This window comes from Argentina silus (genome assembly GCF_951799395.1).
Source record: "Argentina silus genome assembly, chromosome: 12".
NCBI classification, from domain to species: Eukaryota; Metazoa; Chordata; class Actinopteri; order Argentiniformes; family Argentinidae; genus Argentina; species Argentina silus.
Window position 1 is genome coordinate 828,577 of NC_139666.1, and position 20,599 is coordinate 849,175.

At 49.4% G+C, this 20,599-nt stretch overlaps 1 protein-coding gene across 1 annotated transcript in view; it reads right to left on the reverse strand.

Annotated features, from left to right (window-relative positions):
* Positions 1-20,599, reverse strand: part of abi2a (abl-interactor 2a) — a 32,498-nt gene that overhangs the window by 11,535 nt on the left and 364 nt on the right. The window contains 3 exon segments of the mRNA XM_083681255.1: positions 241-341; positions 1,576-1,752; positions 4,530-4,697. Of these exon segments, the coding sequence (XP_083537381.1) occupies positions 241-341; positions 1,576-1,752; positions 4,530-4,697 (446 nt within the window).

A 20,599-nucleotide genomic window follows, 5' to 3' on the forward strand; every position in this document is an offset into this window, starting at 1 on the left:
AACATACCACATACACACAGTAAACATACCACATACACACAGTAAAGACACACACACAGACACACACACAGACACACACACACACAGTAAAGACAGACGAAGAGAAGAGGGAGATGTGGCATAAAGCCCTGGAGAGGCCTGACAGGAAGCCTCTGTGTGTGTGTGTGTGTGTGTGTGTGTGTGTGTGTGTGGCACGGTGAAGCGTTAGGCCACCGCGTCGAGGCCTGGCACCTGACATACCCTAAGGTGCCCTTCCCCGGCATCGGGGGGCTGGGGGGCTTCTGGGTGGGCGGGGTGGTCCGGGGGAGAGCGCCCCCCATCTTCATGTTCTGGCTGCTGACCTGGAAGCAGAAGAGACAGTCACATGACCAGCGACAGAAACAGCGCCAGCCGTAGGATAGTCAACAACACACCCAGACAGGAGGGTGCATGCACACCCTACCACGACCACAGCCTCGTCCAGAATCAACCCTGCCTTCCTGCTCTCCACACTTAAAGATACAGGACTGGATAGGAGAAAGCTCAGCCTCGCCCTCTGAAGATGTTGCTGTCCTGCCTATCCAGTCCTCTCAGATCTACAGATCTTCTCTCCTACAGGGGCTATGGTAGAAGGGCTATGGTAGAGGGGCTATGGTAGAGGGGCTGTGGTAGAGGGGCTATGGTAGAGGGGCTGTGGTAGAGGGGCTATGGTAGAGGGGCTGTGGTAGAGGGGCTATGGTAGGGGGGCTATCGTAGAGGGGCTATGGTAGAGGGGCTGTGGTAGAGGGGCTATGGTAGAGGGGCTATGGTAGAGGGGCTGTGGTAGAGGGGCTATGGTAGAGGGGCTGTGGTAGAGGGGCTGTGGTAGAGGGGCTATGGTAGAGGTGCTATGGTAGAGGGGCTGTGGTAGAGGGGCTGTGGTAGAGGGGCTATGGTAGAGGGGCTATGGTAGAGGGGCTATGGTAGAGGGGCTGTGGTAGAGGGGCTATGGTAGAGGGGCTGTGGTAGAGGGGCTATGGTAGAGGGGCTGTGGTAGAGGGGCTATGGTAGAGGGGCTGTGGTAGAGGGGCTGTGGTAGAGGGGCTGTGGTAGAGGGGCTATGGTAGAGGGGCTGTGGTAGAGGGGCTGTGGTAGAGGGGCTATGGTAGAGGGGCTGTGGTAGAGGGGCTATGGTAGAGGGGCTGTGGTAGAGTGTGTGTAGGAGTTGTTTCTGGACAGGACCCGTGTTCCTCAAGACGTTGCTTCCCGTTAGGAGTGAGTTTCCACAGATCAGAGTTGGCGTGAACATGCAGAACTGTAAGATGTACTCAATGACAATGTCCTTACCTTGAACCTGAGCAACCACTTAAAGCATGAATGCAAGCAAGAGAAGAGAGAGAGAGAGAGAAGGGGACGCATCGAAAGGTCAGTGAAAGGAGGAAGTCAATAAAACAGCTAGTTAAGCAACGTTAACCAGTTAGAGAAGCAGAGATAACTGTCACACGTCAGCAGTTAGGTTGTTTTAATCACGCAAAACGTTCAGACCCTGCGATGTTAAGTCACTGAAGCACTCTCAGGCTTCATCCTCCAGGTGAATGTGGTCTTCCTGAAGCCTACCTTGACCCCGTGGCCGATGTCATCCAGAACGTTGTAGTCCAAAGGCTTGCGGATGTAGCGCACCGGTCGCTCGGGATTGGCTGGCGCGATGATCTTGTGAGTGCGGGAGGTGTTCTTATTGGTCGTCAGAATTCCAATCTCCCGCCTCGCCACCTTCTCCTTGTGGATGTCCACAGTCTAAGAGAGAGAGAGAGAGAGAGAGAAAGAGAGAGAGAGAGAGAGAGAAAGAGAGAGAGAGAGAGAGAGGGATTGAGGTGGAGAGAGAGAGAGAGAGAAAGAGAAAGAGAGAGAGAGAGAAAGAGAGAGAGAGAGAGAGAAAGAGAAAGAGAGAGAGAAAGAGAGAGAGAGAGAGAGGGATTGAGGTGGAGAGAGAGAGAGAGATTGAGGTGGAGAGAGAGGGAGGGAGAGAGAGAGAGAGAGAGAGAGAGGGAAAGAAAGAGAGAGGGAGAGAGAGAGAGAGAGATAATAAGATAACTAACTACAGTAGATAACTAACTAACTACAGTAGATAACTAACTCCAGGAGTCCTTGAGTGTGAATCTTTAAGCTTCACCACCATGTCAGACACAGATCCCTACAGGGCCCAGTTCACTTGAGTTTCACACCAATTTGTGAAAAGATCACGTCCGAAATAACTTCACAGGAAATCAGGCCGCCCAAAAACAGCAGCATCACGCCCGTGGCTGTCTATGGCTAATCCTCTTACAGAACACATGCTGCTGTGGTTTCTCATGAAGAAAGAGAGGAGAGGAGAGAGGGGGAGAAGAGAGGAAAAGAGAGAAGAGGAGAGAGGAGAGAAGAAGAGAAGGGAGGGAGGGGAGGGGAGAAGATAGGAGAAGAGAAGGGAGGGAGGGGAGGGGAGAAGAGAGGAGAAGAGAGGAGAAGAGAAGGGAGGGAGGGGAGAAGAGAGGAGAAGAGAAGGGAGGGAGGGGAGGGGAGGGGAGGGGAGAAGAGAGGAGAAGAGAAGGGAGGGAGGGGAGGGGAGGGGAGGGGAGAAGAGAGGAGAAGAGAGGGAGGGGAGGGGAGGGGAGGGGAGGGGAGAAGAGAAGGGAGGGAGGGGAGGGGAGGGGAGAAGAGAGGAGAAGAGAAGGGAGGGAGGGGAGGGGAGGGGAGAAGAGGGGAGAGAGAAGGGAATTGAGATATGATGGCATCACTCACAGACACAAAAGCTAATCCTTTCTAATAGAATGTGACGCGATAGAGTAAATGTTTGTTTAATTCTGACAGAGCGTGCTGGGTGGGTGGGGGGGGGGGGTAGGGGGGTGGGGGGGGTGCTTCAGTCAGCAGAGTATGCTGATGGGAGAAGAGACAACAGAGTCAGTTTATACTCCATCCCCTCCGGTGCAGACTAGCTATCTTCTCTTTCACCGGCAGTTAAGACACACACACACACACACACACACACACACACACACACAGAGACACACACACAGAGACACAGAGACGCACACACACAACACATCGCTGATTCTTCCTGCTATAATGGCGCTTGTCCGTCTCTTCTGCTGTAAACGGTCTCCTTTGTTACGTAACTCAGATCAGCAGCTCCTGCCCCAGGCAGCAGAAAGCCCTGTATCCCTTTGCTGGCAAACACGTTAAAAATAACCGCCATCACATTTCTGCCCCGTGGGCTTGAAGGAGGTCTGTCAAACCCATAGTTCAACGCAAACATCTGTGAGAGAATGAGATTTGTTCAGAGCAGAATAGTTTCAAAGGAGGTCATTGTACAGCGGACTAAATGATACTATATAAGACTTTGGTTATTGCACGACTCCCAGAGATGTGAGGAGACAACAGCAATCTGGAACAGTGACGATGTGCCTCTGTGTTTGAGTGTCCCTGGTCAACCATCCTCACACTGGACAGCTGGCCTGTCCACCAGCTGGCCTGTCCATCAAAAATGAGAGGAGAGTGGTAGAAAGGAATAGAGGCATTATAGAGGCTGTGGGTAGAGGCTGTGGGTAGAGATGGAGGCTGTGAGTAGAGATGGAGGCTGTGGATAGAGATGGAGGCTGTGAGTAGAGGCTGCCTCCTCCTCTCCTCCACCACCTCCTCCTCCTCCTCAACCACCTCCTCCTCCTCCTCTCTTCTCCACCTCCTCCTTTACCTCCTCTCCACCACAACCTCCTCCTCCTCCTCTCCTCTCCTCCTCCTGGGAGAGAGAGGCAGCATGGTGCCTGAGTATCAAAGTGTGACTTATCTGGGTTGTGGGGTACATTCAAATTCTGATTTATCTCCATACAACAATTGGAGATAATTGGAGAGAAATTCAATTCACAAATTGGAAAAATGTCCACTGGTTTCCCATGACAATTCATTCACTGAATTTCTATTTGGCTTTGTGTACTTGGGGTGAACTGAACACTGGAATTGACCCAAAATGGGAGAGTAAACAGTCAAGTAATTAACCCACCAACTGCCAAAGAGTTCTGGAACATTCACCACTTAGAGAGCCAAGTGTTCTATGTGGTGTTTACCTAGCAACAACACTTTGATTGGCTACAAAATGAACCATCATAATTTATGCATTTCTGGTGAATAAAGTCACCCTTGGCGCTCTAGAATGTTGACAATTTGGGCAACTTTATTCACCCTCGGCACTGAATGAGTTAATCCTGCGATGTTACAAAAAAACAGGGAATAGTTGAATTACTGAATATTGGCCAGTATATTTTTGTGTCCATATTCATAGAATTAATAGAAAGCTCAAGTTGACAAAAATATTGATAAAAATGTTGAACGTTTTGGTTTGGATGTGTTGTTTCTGTCTTGTGGAGGCGTAAGCAGTCAGGTGATCAAGAGGCTCTTACCTGGGAGATGTGGTCAGGTGATCAAGAGGCTCTTACCTGGGAGATGTGGTCAGGTGATCAAGAGGCTCTTACCTGGGAGATGTGGTCAGGTGATCAAGAGGCTCTTACCTGGGAGATGTGGTCAGGTGATCAAGAGGCTCTTACCTGGGAGATGTGGTTGATGGAGGATTCCATACGGCGGAGCTGAGAGGCTTGGATGTCCAGCATCTGCAGGACATTGTTGGCCAAGGTGTTGATCAGGTAGGCGACGCTGGCCAGGGATTGGGTGGTGTAGTTCTTAGTCTCCTCTAGGGCTCTGTGCTTGTCTGGTGACTGTTGAGAGAAAGAGAGAAAATAATAATGGTCATTTATACAATATACAGGATACCATGTAATGAAATGCTTCAGGGTCACCAACTCCTCAACAACACAACGACAGAATCAGTCCGAGGATCGGGGAGTCAGTCCAAGAATCTTTCATATTTTTTTCGGTCTACATGGCTGGAAATGTAAGCACTGTACAGCAGTGGTGGAAGCAGGACCCCACCCTACACTGGACTAGATCCATGGAGGGAAATCGTATCAAATTGAATAAACCAACCCCATACATTATTCCGCTCGGCCTTAAATCTATGCCAATTCTAAATCCTACAGATCTCCAGAGGAGCGCATTAGCCTCTGGGCTGCGTCTGAATTAGCCTACTGCTGAGTAGAGCGTGTTCATTTAGCAGTGCTTTATGAGGTGAATATCAGTTCACTGCCTCCCATGCAGCCTGGGCTCATTGTGTGGCGAACAGTGACATCATTAACGGGTCAGATGCGAGCGGGAGTGAATGGCGGGCGGGATGAGAGGGGCCTGTTGCCGCCTCGCCGGCCGGAATGTGACAGACTCAGCGGTTCTGCTGGACTGGCGTTACACAGCTGTGGTCACGTGACCGCCACACTTGGACACTGTGTGTCTGTCAGACTCACACAGGCACAGTCACACACACACACACAGTCTCACACACACAGTCACACACACAGTCACACACACACACACACAGCTTGGATTCAATCAGCCGCTTTGTCCCGAGGCAGAACCATGAGGGGATGGAGACACATGCACACGCACATGCACGCGCGCACACACACACACACACACACACACACACACACACACACACACACACACACACACACACACACACACACGCTAGCCTCAAGGCACAGCTTCCACTCCGCCAGTCCACCTAGCATAATGCTCATCCATGAAATCCATTCACTGTCTGCTGCTGTCAGCAACAGGTCACCAAGGATAACAGGAGCGTCACTGAAGCCCCAACCCTTAAATGTGTCAGAGTGTGGCGGTGGTCTGAGTCACAGCCCACGGCCCTGAGCCCTAAGCCCACGGCCCTGAGCCCTAAGCCCTAAGCCCCTGTCCTGCAACATCCTGTGGCCTATCAGACCACTACCGTCCATATCCTTCCACTGATGTCACCAGGAAAAGGCTAACTTCCGCTACATCAGACAGCTAGGCTAACCAACCCCTCACCAGGCAGAAGCTAGGCTAACCAACCCCTCAGCAGGCAGAAGCTAGGCTAACCAACCCCTCACCAGGCAGAAGCTAGGCTAACCAACCCCTCAGCAGGCAGAAGCTAGGCTAACCAACCCCTCAGCAGGCAGACGCTAGGCTAACCAACCCCTCAGCAGGCAGACGCTAGGCTAACCAACCCTTCAGCAGGCAGAAGCTAGGCTAACCAACCCCTCAGCAGGCAGAAGCTAGGCTAACCAACCCCTCAGCAGGCAGAAGCTAGGCTAACCAACCCTTCAGCAGGCAGAAGCTAGGCTAACCAACCCCTCAGCAGGCAGAAGCTAGGCTAACCAACCCCTCAGCAGGCAGAAGCTAGGCTAACCAACCCTTCAGCAGGCAGAAGCTAGGCACCACTGGGAGTGGATGTCTCTGAACGGGGGCAGGCGAAGGCAGGCATGTAGGTCACAGTATGACTGCAGTGGCCTGAGGGGGAGCGGTGGAGTCACAGTGACACCAATGTGTGTGTCTGCCTGCCCTGCCTGCCTGCCTGCCTGCCTGCCTGCCTGCCTGCCCTGCCTGCCTGCCTGCCTGCCTGCCCTGCCTGCCTGCTGCACTACATTAGTTTCATGTTTGAAGTTTATTTGGATTAAAGTCACATTTTACGCAGTTTCACAACACACTTTACAGAAGGACGGGAAGATAAAAGCGGGATTAGGCAGGAACAGGATTAGAACACAGTTCAGACAAAAGAAGAAGAGAGAAAGATAAGAGAATAGCAATTGGGGGAAACTAGGAAAAGACCAGGATAAAAAGGTGCGTTTTAAGAATAAATTACAAAGTGTATCAGACTCCCTGACATCAGCAGGCAGACTATCCCATAAGTTTGGAGATCTGAAAGAGAAGATCTGCCACCTGTTGTCTGTTTTTTCTATCAAATAAAATTTTAATGGTCATTTCACAATATACAGGATACAATGTAATGAAATGGGGGAGAAAAGGGTTCTGTGTGTTCTGTCCTTTTAGTTCTGGTTGGATTCTTGCTGCTGAATTTTGGACGAGCTGCAGATTGTGCAGTGCTGCGTTCCTGCAGCCGGAAAGAAGCTCCTAACAGTAATCTAGGCCATGTTTCAGTAGTCTAGACCATGTTTCAGAGACATACAGCTGAGTATCATCAGCACAGCAGTGACAGTTGATGTTTACGAATGATGTCACCCAGAGGGAGCATGCTCAGTACAAAGAAAAGTAACAGACCCAGGACAGAGCCTTGTGGGACACCGTCATTTACCTGGAATTTGTCTGAGAACTCATCATCTATATGTACAAATTGGTATCTCTCGGTTAAATGGGACTTGAACCAGGAGAGAGCAAGTCCATGAATGCCAACCCGACATTCCAATCTATGTAATACAATCTGATGATCAACACTGCCGGAAGCAGCATCAGTCCAGAAGCACAAGGATGGAACAGGAGACAATATCTGAACCCAATACAAGGTTGTTCAGAACTTTGACCAGGGCTGTCTCAGTGCCTGGTTCTGATCTGGGCGAGTCTCATGGGTGTACCATGGAGCAAGTTTCTGTTCACTGCATTTCTTCTTCTTGACAGGGACAACCACATCAGAGTGTGTCTCAGTGTAGGATTAAACGCATCAGTCAGTAAGTTCATTGACTGAGGATCCAAGGGGTGAACAGGAGCAGTGTGTGTGTGTATATCTCAGGTTCAACAGGAGCAGGGCCCAAAAAGGAGGTCTGGCAACTATCAATAAACTCTCTCTCTCTGAAATGGAGCCCAACGGGAGGCTCAGGTTCCGTCAGCCTGGTGTGTGTGTGGGTGTGTGTTTGTGAAAATGAAGATTCTGCTGACTGACATCATTTTGTATGCAGATCACACTGGGCCATTTCTGGTCTCCATGGAGATGGGGGAGGACAGAGTAGGCGATAGATGATGAGATTATAGTTCTGTCACACCTCATGTGAGCGTGCAACACACACACACACACACACACACACACACACACACACACACACAGGAGCACACACACCTACCTCCTGGCAGGACAAATTAAATGGAGACACCATAAGCACTAGCAGGGACCCAGAGCAATTCCACTGAATTAAACCCCTGAGTGGGTCTTTATTAACGTCTTCCTCCAGCAGTACCAGCAGTTAGTCCACTATCCAGCAGGGTGGAGCAGCTGCCTCCACTGAATCTCAATCAGCGAGCACCACCCTCCGGAGGAGCTCACAGAGACGGGACCAATCCAAACACAACAGGAGCTTCTCAGTGCCCACTCCCCACTCTTGGTACTAGAACAAGTATTTAGTTTTCTTCATGACAGTGAACATGACTTAATTTGCATTTCCGGAGGCTTTTGTTTTTACAAGTGGCAATCTGCATTAATTAGCATATGGAATGTACTTTTGTAGTGATGTTGAACCAGAAGTTGTGATTTTAGCCTGTGGCTGCATCACCAATCCTAGATATGGCCTTGTTTGCTCTGATGAGTATTAATCTGTACACTGGAGCGGTAGAAACGAGGACCTCGAAAACGCCTCCTCACGATCCCCCCACCTACGTCCACCGTCTACATCCCACCAACGTTCTCCAAGGGCAGCCTCTCGCAATTTAAAATAGACAGCAAACCACCAGAGGAGAGACCTCTACTTCACCCAACGTGTCTTTATTCTCTCCCTTCCACAGATTGTCAGCTGTAAATATTGCAAGTCTCTAGAATTCAACTGCCTCTTATCTTTCCTCACTGATCTGTGGGGGGTGTAGGACATAAATTGTTGCCCCTGTTCGAGGAGGAGTGTGTGGAATAAATCATCTCCCCCCGCCTGAGTAGAGGTTGTAGTAAATGGTTTCTCCCGCCTCAGGGGGTGCAGTATATCAAATGTCCCTCCCCCCCTCCTCCCCGCCTGAGTAGAGGTTGTAGTAAATGGTTTCTCCCGCGAGTAGGGGGGCGTTGTGTATGAAATGGTCTCTCCTACTTGCCAGCACCATCAGTCTTTAGGGCGAAAACAGAAGCCAGCCAGCCAGCCGCGCCCCCCCCCCCCCCCCCGCAACCACCCACAGCACACTTACCTGTCATGGGTCTAGAACACCAAGATAAACAGCCCTGAAAAGACTGCACCGCCATCTGAGAGGGAGATCGTTCCCCTTGCCCTACACTCACTCCTGAAAACACCTTCTACAGCATCTAGTCGTTCTGTCTTCTTCTAGCTGTGTTTAGGTGACAATACAGTACATCTTTGAGATGTCGAAAGGCCTGGGGCGGGTGGAGATAATTTGGGTTAACTGCTCAGAGCAGAGGGCCCTGCCTGGCTGCCAGAGGGCTCCCGGGGGAGAGATTACTGCTGGCTTGGCTAGCCGGAGGTTGGCTGGCTGGCTGTGCTGTGACCTTCTGGTTAGGACAGGCCAGGGGGAAGCCTTTGTTCTCTATGTGAGGCACCAGAGAGCTGGCCTGGGCCCAGATCTGGAGGTGCTTCAGCTAACTCCTCTAACATATGTAGCCTCCATGGCAGAGATGCCTGAAGGGCATGATAACAGTAGTCAGAAGAGCTCTCAGAGCACACACAGAGCTGCTTCTCTGTGGCTCAGTTGGTAGAGCATGGTGCTAGCAACGCTTAGGTTGGGGGTTCGATTCCGCTGGGACCATATGTGCTGAAAAATGTACACACTCACACTGCAATGTAAGTCGCTTTGGATAGAAGCGTCAGCTAAATAGCGTACAGAGAGGCTGACCAGACCAGACCAGACCAGTCCCCTCCATCGGCCCCAGACTGACCACCACCGTGAGCCATGAGGACACACTCCCCATTCAACCCTCTAATCAACGGATTAACTCATTCAGTGCCGAGGGTGAATAAAGTCGCCCAAATGGTCGACATTCTAGAGCGCCAAGGGTGACTTTATTCACCAAAAAATGCATAAATGGCGATGCTTCATTTAGTAGCCAATCAAAGTGTTGTTGCTAGGTAAACACCACATAGAACACTTGGCTCTCTAGGTGGTGAGTGTTCCGGAACTCTTTGGCAGTTGGTGGGTTAACCCAGCAGAGTCTAATGAAGTGGACAATGTGCTGGGTAAGTCAAACAAGCATCCCTTCAGATTCAGACCACATAGGGGATTCATCCACAAACAAAAGGTGTTTATGTGAAATCAATAGGCGTTATTACGACGAAATGAATCTATTCAGCGGATGCAGTCTGTAGGGAAATTAAAATGCAAACGGAGTGTGGTTTGTGGTGGCTGGTGGCGACAGTGGGAGTGGTGTGGTGAGAGTGGTCCTGTGGGGAAATGGCGCTCTGTGATAGCATCTGAGAGTTGATTAGTAAGTAAAGCCAGAGCCTAGTGTGCCTGTGGATTGTATAATCAAGAACATGCAATAATATTACAGCAGTTACAAGACCTAGCCTGCCCGTCAAGAGATGGTACCAAGGAATGTACCAGATAAAAACCTCAATAAAATCAATAGAGAGAATGTTGTTTACTTGTGTTGTTTGTTCATAAATTGCCCTGAGTGAATTCCAAGTGAGGGCGTAGTAAAAAATGCACACAACTGTTCACCTTGAGCTTACTACCTTGCTACCTTACTAAACATACATTGTGCTGGGCTTGCTGTTGGCTGTCTGAAATGGAAGAAAGAAAGAGAGAGAGAGACAGACAGAGAGAGACAGAGAGAGAGAGAAGAGTGAAGATACAGAGGGAGAGGGATGTAGCAAGACACAGAAAGAGAGAGGGAGAAAGAAAAGGATAAAAATGAGAGGAGACAGGGAGCATCAAAGAGGGGGGAGGGAGAAGACAGGCCAGCATACTGCAGAGAGAGGGGGGGGGAGAGAGAGAGGGGCAGAGAGAGAGAGAGAGGGAGAGAGAGAGAGAGGCAGAGAGAGAGAGGCTGAGAGAGAGAGAGAGAGGCAGAGAGAGAGAGAGAGAGGCAGAGAGAGAGAGAGAGAGGCAGAGAGAGAGAGAGAGGCAGAGAGAGAGAGGGGGGGGCAGAGAGAGAGAGAGAGAGGCAGAGAGAGAGAGGCTGAGAGAGAGAGAGAGGCAGAGAGAGAGAGGCTGAGAGAGAGAGAGAGAGGCAGAGAGAGAGAGAGAGAGGCAGAGAGAGAGAGAGAGAGGCAGAGAGAGAGAGAGAGAGGCAGAGAGAGAGAGAGAGGCAGAGAGAGAGAGGGGGGGGCAGAGAGAGAGAGAGAGAGGCAGACCGAGAGAGAGAGAGAGGCAGAGAGAGAGAGAGAGAGGCAGAGAGAGAGAGAGAGAGAGAGAGAGAGAGATAGAGAGAGCGCTGCAGCATTCATCTGATAATTAGAGTCTCTGGTCTCTGTCCGTCCAGACCAGATCTCCTCACATGATGATATGAATGTCAGCCTCTTCCTTCTCTCACATGACTTCTCTCTGAATTGATTGCAGGCTATATACACACTGTATATATAGTATATATTATATATATAGGCTGCTGCTCACTTCACTCAGAAATCTCTCCATCGGATGTTTTGCTGTCGAACCAAAGACCCCTCTGTACTGAAACACAGAGCCATGTCGGGCCTAGTGGACTTAACTGAGACATCCGGTATGCAAATAATAACCCAGTGTGTGACAAACCACTTAAGCATATATCACTGTGTGTGTGTGTGAGTATGTGAGTGCCTATATAAAGGCAGCATATGACACAGAGCAGATGTGTGTCTCCTGTGTCCCGGGCCTGCTGTCCGTCACCCAGCACCCAGCAGACACCTTACAACCAGGACACCAATCAGAGCCCAGCAACAACTCTGTACTCCCGCCTCCCTGCCGCTGACTGACAGGCCGTGTGCAGACGTTGGAAAACTCACCGCATCACGCCGCTACAACGGAGTCACATGACTCTGGAGTAGGTCAGTCTTATCTGATGATAAACCTCAAGCGTGTCATCGCTGCTCGGTGGGGTTTAGCGTAAGCTACTGTTAGCACGGCTAGCTGGGGGTCGAACCGCGGAGACCAGTGGACTGTGGAGATGTTAGTTAGGGGGGAAAAAGATCAATACACACTCCTCCTTTCTTACACTCTCCGTCTCTCTCTCTGTCTTGTTTGCCTTTCTTGTCTCGTTCAATCCCAAGGTGTTGCCTCAGCATGCGAAGTGGAGCTAGCGGCGGGGGGATCATCGCTAAGCCGGGTGGGATCTGTAGTCCGACCACGAGACGGCAGTGGGATGGTGGGGCTCCGACCCAGCCGTCCCATCCCTCTCCTAGGGGGCCGGGGTGAGTCGGCACGGTTACGTGTGGGAGATGTTCTAATGTCAAAACACCGCCGGCTCGTCTGCACGAAGGCCAACAATGGGAGGAAGCAAATTACAAATCATACTGAAACCACATTTCGTGCCCAGAACCTCTCACTCCATCTTTCTATGACCTCAAATGAGGTTTGTGTGTATGAAAACTGACCCCTGTGGCTTTGAGGTAAAAGTCTTTGTAGCATGTTCGGTGAAGGGAATAAAGAAAAACAGAAGTTGTTGCAAATCAAGGTGATTGTTGGAAGAGGTCAAGAGACACACCACTAGAACTGGAAAATGACTGCAGCTCATTGTACCCATGTTGAAGCTCGTATGGACGGGAGCTGGGCTGGTAGCTGTGCTGTAAAATGGCTACAATGGCTAATGACCCAAGGCACACAATCCCGAAGCAATTTACAGCGTGTGGAGAAGCAATCGAAAGGGGACGTGATTAAATTCCATGCTGGACACACAGAGGTTATTGTCACTGGATAAATCTGGTTCCAGGAGGGGGTGTGGTACTCAGGGGAATATCAGACCCATGGCCAGAGAGAGAAGGCCTGGTCATTGGCTGGTATAGGTTAGATTGAGATTTTTGTGCGATTTCTATCACAAAACACTGCCACACTTTGAGGATTACTATTCAATTATTGATTCAGAGGGAATAACGGTTCTGTGACATTGATAATCACAGTGGTTCTACAACAAGCTAGGTAACAAATCATAGCATTACGCAGGAGGGCACCATACTCCAATGTGATGCCTTATCAAAATCATAGCAGGGAGATCCAATCAACCTATGATTGCACTCACTTAAAAAAAATATATATATATATTTTATTCCACCTAAATGACAGTTTATAGCCTGGGTGCAGTCAGTAAATTCCCTAGGGCCAGGCAGGATTTGAAATGGTCCAGGACCATTAGAAATACTGACAGCACAATGTTCCAGTACAGTAGGCTCCCTCCCCCTCTCCCTCCCCCTCTCCCTCCCCCCCTCTGTCGGGCCCTGCGCTCTGCCTGCTCGTCTGCCTGCCTGCCTTCCCCTGCCAGAAGACCGGAGCTCCAGTAATCTGACCTAGTTGTGAGTCCTTTTCCCTCGCCCGGGGACAGGAGGAGCAGGATGAATCCAGGGGAGCATCAGACAAGCAGAGGCCCATGGTTGGAATCACGATTGTGCATACGATCATCAGGACACTGTGGCTCATTGGTGATTCATAGGCTACAGTAGAACACACACACACACACACACACACACACACACACACACACACACACACACACACACACACACACACACACACACACACACACACACACACACACACACACACACACACACACACACACACACACACACCTGGCTGGAGGGCAGGGCTGACTCCCATCTCTGTCTGTCTGTCTGTCTGTCTCTCTCCCTCCCCCTCTCTTTCCCTCCCCCTCTCATTCCCTCTCTCCCTCTCCCTCTCCCTGCCCCTCTCCCTCTCCCTCTCCCTGCCCCTCTCTGGTCTTTGATACAGAATCGCCGCCTCCATAACTTCTTTATTCTGGTCCAGAACTCGTCTCTCATGTGTCTCATTGTATTGTCTCTGCGGTTGCCATCACAACAGAGCCCGTCTCAGGGAGGAGGAATCTGAATCCGTCTGCGTAGGAAAATGGACTGAATAAAAGCCAGGAGCTTACAGGCACTCAGAGCTCCATCAAACGTTCTGTTCTGAGGCAAAATGACATGAGTCTGAGAGTTTACGGCAAGGCGGGGGAAGAGCAGTGACAGGTTGGAGCTACACCTGCAAATTAAAGACCTGGAGTCACTGGGAAGCTATTCCTGGAGTCAAACACTCCTTACAATTACTCAAGTATATCTCTGAGACGGCGTGTGAGTTCTCGAGAGGCATCTGACGTCAAAAATACCTTAGCAAAGTCCCCCCCCCCCCCCCCCCCCTTATAATCTCAAAACATCACCAGAGTGAAAAGCTCTTAACATCTAGAATGACATTTTGCCAGCACAAGAAGCGATTTGGGAAATCATATGTGTGTCTTTCTTGGGCTGACTGAACCCGAACCCCAATTTCCCCCACCTCCTCTACCTCCTCTACCTCCCCCACCTCCCTCCTGATTTGCTTTATGGCTCCTCTTAAGTGCCAGTTCCTTGGTTCTGGTCCAGCTTGGCCCATTGTTAAGCACTCATCTGGAGCAGGGAGTACAGAGCACCTCTTTATTCTGCTGCTTATCTTCTCTGAGGGTGCTCAGAGGACAGCCGCCAACTGCCAGCCTTACTAAAAAAGGATTGTGTCTGACTACTGACAGGTTTGTAGCAGGTTTGACTTTCAGAGCAACTCTGTTCCGTCTCGCGGTTCTGTAAAAGCTGGAGTGGACAAGAAGAGGACAGCACATGCCTGTGTCGATTATCAACATGCCAACGTATGTTCCTAAGTGGCTCGGAAAAATGCTAAGAAACATTCAAAACCTGTCAAATCACGGAGAAAAGATGGAGATGACCTGCTTTGAAAACATCAAACTCAAGCATCGCGGCGCAGGCCTCCGATTCTCTACCCAGAGGTTCTCTACCCAGTGGTTCTCTACCCAGTGGTTTTCTACCCAGCGCCAGCGGTCCTTTATAAACACATTTTTATTTTCCCACTTTAAGCCGACAGCTGGTGAGCCATCGCTCCATTCTGAACATCAGCTGGTCGTGTTTGTTATTGTAATTAACACATCAATCAGGTTTGTTCTTCTTCTTTTTTGCAAGTGTGGTAATCCAACTCTTATATTTTTCATTTTTATTGGACAGACACAGTGAAGAAAGACAGGAAAGTAGGGAGGAGAGGGTATGTCAGCAGGGCATGGGCCAGATTTGAACCCATGCCGACATGGGCATATGTGCGCACTGTAGGCCAGGGTGCTGGACCACTGGACCGTGCAAGGCGTCCATCTTGTGCATATAAAACAGCAGAAGGGCCAGATAATATCCACTTACATTAGCCAAGGGCCAGCGACAACATGGCATGTCTCATCAATCAATGACATTGGCTACTATTCATTGAGTCAAGGCACATATGTGCCTGGTCAGATTAAGGGAGAGTGACCGAGTTAGTCTATATGGATAGGATCATCGTCTCAAACTAAGCCAGTTAGCTGTCCAAGGCCCAGACAGTGTGATTAATGGCTAAGAAGCCCCCTACTGCAGCAGTCCTCTCATCCCCCAACGCCTGAGATCCTGAAGCAGATAGTTGCTTCTTCTCCCAAAATTCGATGGCATGAGCACATTTGAGAATCTCCTGAAATCATCAGCTGAATAGCCCTAATCTGCCTCATCGAGGCCTGGTTCTACAGTATCAGTGGATTCAGAGGGGAGTGGATCTACAGTATCAGTCGATTCAGAGGGGAGTGGATCTACAGTACCAGTGGATTCAGAGGGGAGTGGATCTACAGTACCAGTGGATTCAGAGGGGAGTGGATCTACAGTACCAGTGGATTCAGAGGGGAGTGGATCTACAGTATCAGTCGATTCAGAGGGGAGTGGATCTACAGTACCAGTGGATTCAGAGGGGAGTGGATCTACAGTACCAGTGGATTCAGAGGGGAGTGGTGTTGGTTCCATACTGTTAAAGGCTACAGAGAAGACAGAGGTTACGGACCGAGGGGTAGAAACAGCTGAATAGGAGGAAGCCTGGCTGAAAGCTGCAGCTGCTTTTCCCCTGAGGGACATGATCAATAAAAAACATAATCAGCCTGCTCTGCAAGCTCTGATTTGGAAGACCAACACATCTCTTGTTAAAACACATAATCAAGAATGTAGGCCTAATTAAAAGAACTAGACAAGTGACCTTTTCAGTGCCGGATATGTCCATTTAATTATGCTGAAATCAACATTAAATCAACAGAGAAAAGGTTATTCTCTCTGGGTACATCTTTCCAGTGGTGGGAAGGTAGAAGTCTGGAAGCTCTGACATTCAATTATGGCTTAATACTGCGTACGTTGCACGGTTTCCCCGGTTTCCGACCCAACAAACATTGAGCAAGGACCACACCTACACCAAGCTCCACTCCAATTTTCTCTGCACCCCGTCCCGCTTTTCCGAGCATCCAAACCCGTTTTCAATTACCTGCGGGAGTCCCTGGTGGGAGGTAACCTAAACCAGCTGTGGGGAGCGTGACCCTGAACCCCCCTTTTAGCTGAGCTGGAGAAGATGAAGAAGAAGAGGGAGGCTCTTTGCCTCTCTGCCAGGCAGACCAGACGCCATGGTCGCGGGGAGAGGGGGAGTTCACGGGAAACGTGGAGTGAAAGCAATCTGTGGAAGCAACCTCGCTCGGCATTCAAACTCTTGAAGAAAGGCAGGCTTATTGTGTCAGGTCAAAAGAATGAGAAATAAGAAAGGCAGTCTTAATTTCGTCAGGAAGCTAGCAATGTGTCAAAAATGCCATGTACCACGTGGTCCCCGGGATAGAGGCTTTGCACAAAGCTTTCAAGTCTAAAGCCGGGGGTCCTTAGATCAGAGAGTCTTGTAATCAATATCAAGAACAAAGCGTAGCGTTGAAAGCAGAGGTGACTGGTGAGGATAAGAACGTGACAGGGGTCAGGATCAAAGAGAGGAAGGACGCGTCAGACGTGCAGAACTACGGCGACCCGGTGGACTCTCCACCAGAGATGGGATATAACCAGATATCAGTAGAGGAAGCACAGACAGCCTCCCTCCCTCCCTCCCTCCCTCCCTTCCTGGCCTGTCTTCATTATGGGCCATATGCTGCCTCTCTTTCTGCCCCTCTTTCCATCCTGCCGCTCCTGCAGGGCCCTGCTGAGAGCCTCCAGCTGGAGAATGTCAGGGGGAGGGGTCCTGTGTGGGTCGGGAATGGGGAATGGTGTGTGTGTGGGTGTGGAATGGTGTGTGTGTGTGTGGGTGGGGAATGATGTGTGTATGTGTGTGGGAATGGTGTGTGTGTGTGGGGGGGGGAATGGTGTGTGTGTGTTTGGAAATGGTGTGTGTGTGTGTGTGTGGGGGGGGGGATGGTGTGTGTGTGGGTGGGGAATGATGTGTGTGTGTGTGGGGGGGAATGGTGTGTGTGTGTGTGGGGGGGAATGGTGTGTGTGTGGGTGGGGAATGATGTGTGTGTGTGTGGGAATGGTGTGTGTATGTGTGGGAATGGTGTGTGTGTGTGTGTGTGTGGTACAGGAGGATTATATGCATGTCTGAGCTCCTTTGGCTGTCCGTCCAAAGGGGTGTGGTGTGTGTGTGTGCATCCGTGTGTCTGTGTCTGTGTTCGTATGTGTGTCTGTGTGTGTGTGTGTGTGTGTGTGTGTGTGTGTGTGTGTGTGTCTCTTTGTGTGTGATGTAATGCAATGTTTTACTGCGAATCCAAATAAAGTACTCAAACGTGTGCGGCTTCAAAGAACATGGATGAGATATGAGTGTGAGTGGCACTTAATGAGAAGTGCAGCGAGCGATGTGGAAGGGTGGATGGTGTAAGTACAGAGTGGTCTTATGTAAGTACAGAGTGTGCTCAGCTTAAAACACAGAGAGCTAATGAGAGAGTGAGCTTGCATTGAGGTTACATTGAACTAGCCTGCCTACTCACTCGAGGCAGTCAGACTCAGAACACACAGTAGTGACTGAGCTTTACACAAGGTACTAAATAACAAATCTAACCTACTCCTACTCAGGATACTGCAGTAATGCATATGCAGTACACAAGGAAACGTTGATCGACTTAAATTAGACTAAGTTAGCAACAACCGAAAGCTAGCCTATTTCATAATAATAACAAAAAAGGATTAGCCTGCTCTTAAAAACCCAATTGTACATTCAAAACATTCATGAAACGTTTTGGAAAAAGTCACATCTCTGTTCTAAAAGCCTATAATCTAAATATTTAAAAAGAGGGGGGGCAGGTCTGCAGAGAAGCTAGCGGACGGAGCAGCCTGGAGGGCTTGGGGGACCTTTCAGAGCTGAAAGAGGGGTTGTCTCGGACGGAAGGAATCACAAATAGCTTTCAGCTATTAGCATTGAGGAGAAAACTGTGTGACTTAGTAATTAGCCAAGAGCCGTGGGCTATCCATTTGGTCTCGCCATCTCATGGAACAAAGTGAGCAAAAGACAATGGACTAGGCCTGAGCTATTGCAATATTAAGGACACTAGGGGGGCTTTTAACATCGGAAAGCCCCAAAGAAGAGACACGTCAGCGTTAGAGAACGTCTAGTTCTGTCCAGTCCTTTCAGCTCGTCACGTCGGCCGACCGGAGCTTGTCAGGAACAGACACGGCTAGCAGCAGAGGATGGATCATGCCAAGAGCTAGTTCATGCAGCGAAACCTGCATTCAAACACACTTACGCAATCATTACAGTTAGTAACAGGCGAATTACCAGTCACACGTTTGTTCAACTTTGACTGCCTCAGTCACCCCCCCCCCCCCCCCCCACCATTGTTTGATTGTTGCGTTGTTGAGGAGTTGTGGGGGGGGTAAAGACCCTAAAGCACATTGTATCCTGTATATTGTGTAAATGACCATTAACATTTGATTTGAAGTAACAGACTCTACCACAACATCTACTTTCACCTCTATACTACTACTTACCATCTACTCTCACCCCCAACACACCCTTACTGCCCCCAACACACCCTCCGACAACAAGTCTAATTCTGACCAGTACACAAGCCCTGACATCACAGGGTTACAGGACCCCGTCAGAGAGAAACACTGAACACAGGAACAAGTGAACCAGTCTGCCTCTGGCATCAACAAGAGGTTCAGGGTTGAACCTGCACAAAACTGCACACAAGTGAGGGGTCGCAAGAACAACCACAGCTTGTCAACAAAGGCATCTTCATTAAAAGGCCTACATTTCAATGTCATTTCTGCATAATTGCCTGTCAAAAAAGCAAAGCTTGTTATTGCTATAGGCTTTTGTTTAGGCTATTGTGAGGGCACACCTTTGGAGCCAAACAAACAATGTTTTGGAATAGCCGATATTTGAAAGATGATGGGTCATAATGACTTCACAGTGCACCGCAAACAGCCAAGAGCAGACAAAGACATACAGAGGGGCAGTGAATCAGAACCAGAGAGCCAGTCACTGGACTCCCCCTTTGAGCTGTGGGCTCCAAATAGAATAAGCACATTATGAACGGCAAAAGATACATGATTTTTGTGTGCGTACAGAGTCCTCTTGTACTCAACGTCGAAGAATCTCCCCCTCTAGGAAACAGAAAGTCCCACGAAAGCAATATGATTGCTTAAGCCTGATTTATACAACTTGTACCACAACATTATGCCGAACAAACTCTGTTCTCTGATACAGATAAGACTGAACTCCTGACTGTTCTTCGAAGAGCAACATGTTAGTGACTCAAAACTTGGCAGAAAACATGTTTTGCCAGTTGCCATCCCAACTGCGTGGGTGTGAGATAGATGGGAGGAACAGGTGTCACCTACGCTCCGCCAGTTTAGAGGGAACAGTTGTTCCAAGCAGGTTTTGAGGGAACAGTTGTTCCAAGCAGGTTTTGAGTGGGCTGGAGTTGCTCACAGACGGTTGTGTGACTAAGGGAAACCTTTTGCCTACACCCCGCAGCAGAGTAAGACATCCTAGACTGAGCTGTGGGGCTCAGTGTTGTGCCATAGCAACACTTTTTGACAGTTTGTCTTTTTGACAGTTTGTCTTTTTGACAGTTTGTCTTTGACAGTTTGAGGGGGAACAGCTGTTATTTGTAGAAAGGTGAAGGCAGCTCTGCAGTAGACTGCAGCCCAGAGCCCACCTGTCTGACAGTTGTGAATAATGCAGCTGAGACGGGAGAACTAGGCTATGCTGCTGCAACCTAAGTGCAGTTTCTCTCATTCACAACACTGGATGTAACTCTCACTCACTCACTCACTCACACACACACACACACACACACACACACACACACACACACACACACACACACACACACACACACACACACTCTCTCACACACTCTCACACACTCTCACACACACTCACACACACTCACACACACTCACACACACAATCTTCTGCCCAATAACTCGACATCTAATTAGTTTACAGCATGACGAACATTTTTCTGATACATAGATAGCTGGATAAATGGTCATTTCGAATACATATATAACTGTCAAATTGGCTGTTTAGCAGTTGTAACTTTGAGTTTGAAACAAACTACAAGACGTTCACAGAAAGCTTGTTTGGTGATAATAGTGACAGAGAGATCCAGCAGACCCAGCAGATCCACCAGGTCCAGAAGATCCACCAGACCCACCAGACCCACCAGGTCCAGAAGATCCAGAAGATCCAGAAGATCCACCAGGTCCACCAGACCCAGCAGATCCACCTTCATTAGACTGATTTAGCCGCTAGCTCGCAAAACAAACACACGCTCCTCCATTCAGAAACCTACAAGTATTCTAGCAGTATTCTAGTGAGGTAAAACTCTAACTGGTTCAATAATTAGACTACCTAAATGAGTTATTGATAGCACAAT